The 9,726-nt window shown below is 45.4% G+C and overlaps 1 protein-coding gene across 2 annotated transcripts in view; it reads left to right on the forward strand.

Moving 5' to 3' along the window:
- The window catches only part of NPSR1 (neuropeptide S receptor 1), a 105,402-nt gene extending 95,676 nt beyond the window's left edge, over positions 1-9,726 (forward strand). Inside the window, exons 7-9 of one of the 2 annotated variants that reach the window (XM_006912056.1) lie at positions 4,910-4,996; positions 8,571-8,751; positions 9,596-9,726. In XM_006912056.1, coding sequence (XP_006912118.1) covers positions 4,910-4,996; positions 8,571-8,751; positions 9,596-9,686 — 359 coding nt within the window. In that variant the 3' untranslated portion in view covers positions 9,687-9,726. The remainder of the gene's footprint in view (positions 1-4,909; positions 4,997-8,570; positions 8,752-9,595) is intronic. The other variant, XM_015589434.1, reaches the window with a different exon arrangement.

A 9,726-nucleotide genomic window follows, 5' to 3' on the forward strand; every position in this document is an offset into this window, starting at 1 on the left:
TTTATCTCAATTCATAGGCAAAAGCAAATTCCAGGTGAATTGGAGACTTAAGTGTAAAATGTATGGCTTTTAAAATTTTTAAGAGAAAGTGTAGAGTGATATCTTTATGACATTGAGGTAAGGAAGGATTTTTTAAACAAGGTACAAGATATGTTAAATCATAAAAAAAATGGATCAATTTGACTGTTAATACATAAAATGTCAAACCACATAGTGGGAGAGACTACATGCACAGCACCTACACCTAGGAAAGATTAGTATCCATTTTACATGAAGTCCTAAAAATCAATTAAAAAATTTTTTTAAAGATAAATCGGAAAAAGAAATGAGCAAGACACAGGCATTTTGCAGAAGAGAAAAGTGTAATGGCCAAAAATAAGATTATCATCCTCACTGATAGGAAAGTAGACATTTAAATCTCAGATACAATTTTCTACTCGCAGGATTAATAAAAATTTTAAAGTCTGATAAAGCTCATGGTTTACTTGGCAATATTATTTCTCAAAAACTTACTAGGCTTCTGATATATTTGCTTCCAGTCAGTTTCACGTGTCAGCAGCCATATCCAGAAAGTCTTAGTATAATTCTCAGATCTGACTTGTTCTTTGCTTCTTCACTGAATTAAATCCTTGTCTCTCAACTTAATGGAAGCTAACTTGAGGCCATCATAAATAGTAGGTGGGAGGCCACATCCTTAGTCTGATCTTTGCCTCATGTATGATTCATAATGGATCTTTGCTGGTTAAAACTTCTCAATGTTACAGCTTGATTTGGGGACCAGGGCCAGCCTCATTGTCTATATATATAATTTCCTATTGGTTTTGTTTCTCTGGAGAGCCCTGACTGCTACACCAACTTTGTTCTTTGGGCTTTGGGCTCAGCAGGCACACAGTCTGCCTTCCCAGGCATCATATGTGACCCTCTTCCAACTGGATCTCTAGTGTCCCAGCTTCTAATATCAGTTTTCTTGCCACCTGCTGCTTGCCCGCTAGAGCGATGCTACACGTTTTAGCTTTTGTTTTGGTTAGCACTTCATGTGAGGTACCAATTTCTGCTTTAGTTAAGGAAACAGTAGCAGCTATGACAGAGAAACCCCAAAAATACAGTAACTTTAACAACGTAGAAGCTTGTTTCTTGCTCAGTTAAAGTCCAGTTGACAGTAAAGATTGAAGGGCAGGGCAGTGTTCCACAGAAACTCGAGCAGATGGAGATCCTGCCATGCAAAACAGGTGACTCCTAAGGTGTCCCTCAGCATCAGCATCCAGCAGGCGGGGTTGGAGATGAGAGAGTGGAGGATGGCTCAGGTGGCTCACCGGAGCCAGGCCCGGCATGGTATACATGCGTCCTCCCCATGTTCTTACAGAAAGAACTTAGGCACGTGACAACGCCCTGCAGAAAGGAGGGTGGGAAATGATGTCTAGCTGCGTGCTCCGGGGGAAAAGGACAGGATGTGGTGAACAGCTAATCTGTCCCTGCCACCGTTACTTTAGGCCTGTCCGGGTCCCTGGTTCCACCAGAGCTGAGGAGCTGAGGCCCAGAAAAGGCTGTGAGTCAGGTGACATAAGTCAGACCTCCTCATATCCTGCTATGATCTCTCATTCACTAGAGGCTCAAAAAAAAAGGAGCGGGGGGAATGGCCACAGTCCCCCAGTTAAGCAGATGAGACGCATGCGCTAAGCATATTTGGCATTCAGGTTATATCTGTAGCTTAGAAGGCCATCGATGATCAGAAATCAAAAATGCATTTCCAGTTTTAAAAATGTTAGAAATTCGGCATAACTTCTAAACCGGTGTTTAATTTTTTTTTTTTTTTTTTTTACCAATCTGACATACATAACATTCCCAAGATATAAAAAAACGTTTATTTTAAAATATCACTAGGTAGACGTCCCTGTTAACGACAAAATCACTCGCACTTATTATAGGTCCACAGATGGCTCCCCTGACCCGTCAGGAATAAAATCGGCCTTATTTTAAAGTCTCAGGATAACAATTGCTCTTTCTCGGGTGCTCAGAAGAAGGATGGATTCCCAGTGGCTCCTCAGGGGACATCAAGCGTGGGGAAGGCTAGGGACAGAAACTGACCACCTGGAGACTAAATGCCAGTGTGGCCCCTCTAGGGACGTGCACTTGAACTAAAACAGCCTGAAGCGGTGCTCCTTACAGTCCTCAGTCTAAAGGACCCGCTGCCCCCCAGGTCCCCCAGCATTAATGCACAGTGACGGCTGAATTTAACTGCTTTTCACTCCAGCTCAGCGCCAAGGCCTGGGTAGAACTAATCCTTTTATCTCCCAATAAAGGGGAATTACCAGCATTTGGCAGCTCGGCTGTCTTTGAAGAGCCATCTTTAGAAGCTGGAGGCTTTGCATTTCCTAGAGTGGTCAGATTAAAGCCGCTTTTCACGGATCTCATTGGGAGATTTAAAGGGCAGGTAGCTGATCATATTGTCACCCAATGGCCCTGTGGAAAGTACTGCGAGTTTCCATTTTAAGCAGATTTCAGACATTTCACGAATGTCATTTCTGAAAAGCCAACTGTGTCTTCAGAGCCACACAGTTTTGGAGCGAGCCGATGAGTGTTCTTTTGAAGGACAGAATTTGGTCTGCTGTCTGTTTTACTTGCCTCCCATGGGTATCATCCCACCCAAATAATTTTTAGATGTAGACAATTCCTATACACGGATAATAATATTGTAGAGTAAATTATCCAAATGTAGTTACGCCCTGTATTCACTTCCACAAAGGCAGCTCCCATTCCCCCTGAAATACTGTTAGCATCTCATTCGGCCCAGCTAATCAGGGAGATGGCATTCTGAGCATGGGCGGGGCATCTCGAATACCTTATTTTATTTTAATTCTCAAAATAAGTGTGAAGTTGGTGTTTTATGTCTCATTCTTTAAACTGGGAAACTGAGGCTGGGAGCGCAGCTAGTAATTGGTACAGCTGGGGGAAGTGTTCAGGTCTGACCCTGAAACTTGTGTCCTCCCCAAGATACCCTCGGAAATCAGAGTTTTTCCATCCCGCCACAATCCGTGTTGTAGACTGGGTCATTCTTTGCTGTGGGGGATGTCACAGAACAGCACCGAAGGGTATTTGGCATCATTCCAAGTTTCTACCTATAGATGCTAGTAGTGCGCGCACACACACACACACACACACACACTTCAACAACCAAAAATGTGTCTAGACATTGCCAAATTCACCCGGGGTAGAGGAGCCATATTGCTGTAAATGCTTCTGAAGCACTCACTTCCCGACACCACGAAAGTTTCGTGGTTCTGTGAAATGCACAGAATAAACAGGAGGCCCTAACAATGCCTAGGAGTCATCTTACAGGATACACAATGAGAAGTAAGAAATTAATTATGATTAGCATTTCAGCTCATCGCACCGAAAGAGCCCTCGTTCCTATTCTTCCTGATGAGAGGTCGTCCTCTCCAACGAGTAGGGAGATATTCATGCTGTGAACACACTCAGAAGCTTCCATGGCTCATGTGGCCCAACCTCCTCTGGAAGACATTCAAGGTCTCCCCACTCTGGCCTCAGTTCTCGTCCCCACCCTGAACCCCAGCATGCTCTCAGGCTCCAGCCAAGTGGGGAGACTCACCGTGGCCTGAACGCACCTCACGTCTCCCCGTTTCCGTGTCTTGACTGAGGACGCTCCCTCTGCTGCACGCATGTTCCCATCCCTCGCCTGCAGCCCCAGCTCCTCTGCCATTGGAATCTGCCACGCGGCCTCCTCAGCAGCAGGGGGCAACAGTTCTCTTCTCTGTTCATAGCTGGTTCTCATCTCTCATCTCATCCAGCTTTGTGGGGAGCGTGTGATCTTTCATGCTGAACCAAAAATTCCTACAGAACAGAAACTCCATTTTAGCCTGTTTTGTTCAGGTCTGATCTCTTAGCAGATGTGCCGGCTTGTTGGATTGGGCTGGATTGGTTTGGAGAGGGGTGAGAGGTAAACTTCAGACCAGTTTCTATGGGGATTAAAATAAATTTTAAACATGAAATCTGAACACTGTAGAGAGGACACGTGTACAGCTGCCCTGCCCATATGACTCAGGTGCCCTGGGTAGGCTCTGACCTGGGCCACCAAACAGCTGTACCTGTTGAGCCCTAATCAGTGACACCTAGCTGAAGGTGCTTGGGGCTGGCAGAGGCCCTGACAGCAAATATTCTCTCACAGCGTCCAGGGATCCTGCACCCAACATCTGCACCCCCAAAGTGGCCATCTCTCCACTTCTTTTACCACGAGCTATTGAGCTGAATTCTGTCTATTTTAATCAACGTTTATTTTACCATTTCTTGACTAGAGTGAGGTTTGTATTAATTCATTCAACAAATATTAATCACTCATTAAGTTTAGACGATAAAGGAATGAAAAACATTCTTGTGTCCATTAAGCTGATATTCTAATGGATTTTTATATTTACCTCTCACATGAATACCATCAAATGACAGCCCAACTAGGATTAAAGTTATGTCCAGGCTCCTCTTTGGGATGAGTTTGTTTGTTTATTTTTGTTTTTAATATCTGCAGTTTGAGCTTTGTTGAGAGTGGAGTTTCTGAGTTAGATGAATGAGTTAGTCTGGGGTAACCAACCTAAGAAAACGGCTTTGCCCTAAGTTGCCGAAGCAACCAGATGGGAGTCTCAGCATGGCCACTGTGGTCACATGGCTAATTCCAGCTTCAGCAGATTCAGGGCAAACAGCCAAGCCTCTTCGCAAGAGTCTAGAAGTCCCAATATATCTGCATTTTATATTAAGCTGCAAACTGAGCAGTTTCCAACATCCAGCCCGGAGTCATCTTTCCTCTGACAATGACCGAGGGGGCCCTCCTGGGCATAGATAAGCAGAGATAAGTGGTCCTGAAACAACACTTCATCTTGCCATTCTCTTTTTGTATCTCCAGATGGGAAGCTGTGCACCAGTTACAACCGAGGGCTCATCTCGAAGGCAAAAATCAAGGCCATCAAGTACAGCATGGTCATCATTCTCGGTAAGCAATGTCCCTCCCTATGTTGCAGAACTGTGCTAACATCTCAAAAGCAAACTTGTCCCTGGATCCGGTGGTGGAGAGCCCACGGGAGAAAGAAACTTATCTATGGCTTCATCTGATTAGAGAGGAATGTGTGGAACTTATCAGTCTATCTGCAGTTCCTTCAAAGGACAACATTTAATTCCTAAATCCTCTTTTCATTAATATATTTGTCCAGCAAGGCCAAGGGGTGGGTAATTTGGAGAAAATCTGATTATTAGCTAAAGCAGATGTTCACTATCACCCACTGACCCAGACGTTTTCTTTAACACATATTCTCCGTCAGCGTCGAAGTTCATGACCGAAAGGAAGACAACAGTGGCATCCCATTTCGTCTGGATATTTAACTTCAGGGTGACTATAAATTTCTCCCCAATGGATTCTGTATCTTCTCTCTCTCTCTCTCCTATCTTCTCCCCTTTTCTCTTCACTTTTCTCTTTACTTCTAAAACCCATAGTCACCTCATCTCAGAAAAAAAAAGTATTTCTAGAGCACCTAATATGTACCAGATTGGTGTGTGTTCTTTGTTATTCTCAAGCCTTCAATACTTCCTCTCCCATAAGCCCTCTCAGCTAATGACCTTGATTCTTATGTCACTGAGAAAAGACAAGTAAACAGACTAGAACTTTCTCGTCCTCCTGTTTTCACGTGCACCAATGGGAAGCATCTCTACCGTGTGCTCTGTCTTTTCTCCTATTTCTGTGGATAAACTGACACTGCTTCTTTCTACATCCAAAATGCTCACTTGAGCCTGAATCCCGTCCCTTCCTGCCGACTCAAGAATTTTGTCCCTCCAGTTATCTGTCTCCGTCCCAGACTTTCCCCTCGATGGGATCAGACGCACGCGCATCGCAGACACCGTGGAATAGCTCCTTCGTGATCTCTTCAGCAACGGGCCCACCTCGCCACGTCCTTTTCTAGCACATCCGCCACTTTCTACCTCCTATTCTCTGGACCCCGTTTCTATTAGTTTCCCGTCTTATAACTCCCGCAAAACCACCCTTACCAAAGTCGCCGCAACCTCCAAAATGCCAAATGTCAATGCTTAGTCTTCGTCTTACTTGACTGACAAGCAACGTTGGATGAGTTCCTCCTTCTCTGAACACACCCTTTGCTTAGGAATTATATCTATGACTTCTACCTCAGATCTCTATTTGTACATCTGATAAGCTTATCGTCCTTGACATGTCAAACCAGAAGTCTTCGTATGCTCTCCCACCCCCTGCAAAGGAACTCTTCACCCTGTGGCTCCCAATTCAGTAAGTGACACTGTCATTCACCCAGTGTCCACACTAAAAACCTAAGGGTCACCTGTCCATCATTATTCTGTTTCTTTCACACCCCACATAACTAGTCCACCAGCAAGGCCTGGAGGCTCCACCTACAAAACAGATCTCAAGTCCAACCATTCTCATCATCTATAAACCACTTCCACAGTCAAAGCTTCCATCGACTTCTGCCTGGAACTCTGCCACTTGTCTTCTCTTATTCCTTCTCAGCAAAATAGCCAATGTGATCATTTAAAAATGTAAGTCAGACCCTATCGGGACCCTGCAAACCCATCTACGGCTTCCCGTTGCACTGGAATACAACCCCGCCTTTTTTCTGTGTCGTATAAGGCCTCTGTGATCTGTCCCCCAGCCACGTCTCCTGCCTCATTCCCACATTCTATGACTGTGGCACTGGTCTTCTCGATATTTCTTCAAAATGTCAACTTGTTCTCACCTTGGGGACCTCGAACTGTCCCCCTCCCAAAAACGCTCTGCCTTCAGATGGTGGCATGGTTTACCAGCTCACCTCATCTTGTTTCCTAGCAAAGCCACTTCCTCGGAAAAGCCTCTCGACAAGTCTTAAATAGCCACCTTGTAGCCTTTACCCTGCCTTATTTTTCTTCATATTCCTACTTCTACCTGACATTATAAGATAAATATCGATCTGCTTATTGTCTGTCTCTCCTGATGGAGTAATAATTCCATGAGAGCAATGACTTTTACTTTTGTGTTCCTTACAATATTGCCACCAATATTGGGTGCTTAATTAATATTTGTCGAATGAATGAATGAATGAATGAATGAGGATATACAAGAAGGAAGGGGATTTGTGTTATTTCTTTTTTATGTAGCTCAAAGACTACCCCTCCCTACCCCTCGTGTGACCCTTGGGCACTCTAAGAAAGCATAGCCCTCGTGTTAGCTGCATGTCAATTCACCAAAACAGTCGATCTCACCTTTTGAAAATACAACAGCAAAATGTCAAACAGACCACATGCGGCAGGACTCAACCAGCAGAATATAGACACAAAACAACACTGCAGGCAGACCTGGGGCTAAAGCAGATACAACCCACCAGGCCTCAAAATCCTTTCCCAGAAGATTCTAAAATAAACCAAAAACTCCTTTGCCTTCCCAATCAGAAGCATGGATGCCCACTGCCTGGCTGCTCCGTCGGGAAAACTTATACATGTGTTCCAGAGCCAGCACAGGCCTTTGTAATCAAGAACCACATGCCCAGCCTGGGGTCCTTTTAATCAGGAAGTAGGGAGGCCTGGCGAGGAGGTCTGCCAATGTCGACAGCCCAATCCGACCAAAACAGCCCTTTCTATAACAAATATTTCGCAACGCTCCATTATCATCCTGAAATGAAATGTATATGCAGTACTATTGACCTAACATGATTTTTAAACAATCAACATATGATAATATAAAGGAGGAATAAAAAAATAATTATAATGAAATAACGCAAATTTCAATATGTAAATACTTGGGCAAGGCAACACAGGAAGAAGAATGAAATAGTCTGCCAGACGTAGTAACAGTTTCAGATGAAAACCAATACAGGTGTATTTTCATGGAGACGTAAAAAATAAAGCAGATTGCTGTCAGTGAGTTGAGTTTCTGAGCAGGTGAACAAACCCTGCTACAGTTCCAAATTAAACAAAATGATCTTTCCTCTTTTGCGAGGAAATTGCATTTCTAAAAATTTAGTATTTATTAAAAACATCTATGTTCCTATATAAAATAGTTAGGTGTCTAGAGTGTGGTAACTATGAACAGGGTTTTCTGCTACATAAATGTCCGTTGGGCATTCAAAGGGTGTAGGGGGCAGGAGCGGGACTGCCCTGCATCCCAGAGAAACCACGCCCCCAACACACGCCCTCCAGTGCAGAAACCACACCTCTTCCAGATGCTCCGCAAGGCAACTTGCCCTTCCCGCCGAGAAGTTCCCACGGCAAGAGTTCCCACCGCGAGACGTTCCCAGGCTTCCGAGAGAGTCTCACGGTGGTCAGATCACACCTTCCCTTGCAAATAGAGAAGCTCCAGGAAATGTGCCGTTTTGGAAATGCACCTGTGGGGTGTGTACGTGTGCGTGTCTTCAGGTGGTCACGACATAAACATTCGCACACACGACCCTTGTAAATATTTCTGCGCGGTCCCAGGTGCTCAGGGACATCCTAGCTGAAGCTCGGGCCAAGGCGACACAGAGAGCACCCGGGGCCGTGGCCCGCTGTGGCGCTCACGGCTCTCTTCTCCCCAGCCTTCATCTGCTGTTGGAGTCCGTACTTCCTCTTCGACATGCTGGACAATTTCGGCCTCCTTCCAGACACCGAGGAGCGCTTCTACGCCTCCGTGATCATTCAGAACCTGCCGGCCTTGAACAGCGCCATCAACCCGCTCATCTACTGCGCCTTCAGCAGCTCTCTCTGCTTCCCCCGCAGGTACGGGACGCTCCCGCAGGTAAGGGATGCTCCCGCTGGGCCAGACACTGCCACCCACGGAGCTCAGACGCCCACGTGTATCTTCCTCATTCCAGAGCTTCCCAGCAGGTTACAGATGAGACAGTTCAGGGCCAGAAAGGTCCCACGAGTTTGACGAAGTCTAACCCAGGGCCCAGGCCACAGCCCATGCTCTTTCTCCTGCACCACAGAGCCTTCTGGAGCAACCGTCTTAATCAGTTCACCTAGAGAAGACATTTCTTTAGTTCAAAGCATCTCCACGTGAATCACCTCAATACGATGCGGTGGTGATAGCGAGACACGGAGCATTATTATCACTTTACAGATACACAAATTAAGGTTCCCAAGGTGACATCGATGAGGGCATAGGAATAACTAGTAACAGAGCCGAAATGAGATCCCTGCCACGTTTGCTGTTTTTTCAGCTATTTTCCTGCAAAAGCCACAGGAAGTAGGTGGAGAAAGCTATAGGAGAAAGAATCATAGAACTGTTTAAGGCTTGGATCTGATGCCAGTGGCTGAGGTTCAAATCCTGCCATTGATGATTCATAGCTACCTATGACCTTGGGCGAGTTATTTAACTTCATAAACTTCAGTTTGCTCACCTGCGAAATGGGGTTAATAGTAGTGCCTACCTCTTGGACAGTGCTGTGTATTCACTGGGCTCTGGTGCTGACCAGTGGGAAGGTCAACAGAATTGCATGGACAGTGCTAGGCGCAGTGTCTGCTCCTTAATGCATTCTTCATAATTCTTATCTCTTAATGTTCCTACTTTCTTTTTCACTAAACCAAATTATTTTCCATCCCTGTTTTATTCTTTCTCTAGTGAGCAAAGATCACGGGATTCCAGGATGACGTGCCGAGAGAGAACCGAGAGGCATGAGATGCAGGTTCTGTCCAAGCCCGAATTCATCTAGACCCTGGGGCAGTGGTGGTGCTATGCCGAGCCCCATCAGC

Source organism: Pteropus alecto, unplaced genomic scaffold (assembly GCF_000325575.1).
Source record: "Pteropus alecto unplaced genomic scaffold, ASM32557v1 scaffold21, whole genome shotgun sequence".
Taxonomy (NCBI): domain Eukaryota; kingdom Metazoa; phylum Chordata; class Mammalia; order Chiroptera; family Pteropodidae; genus Pteropus; species Pteropus alecto.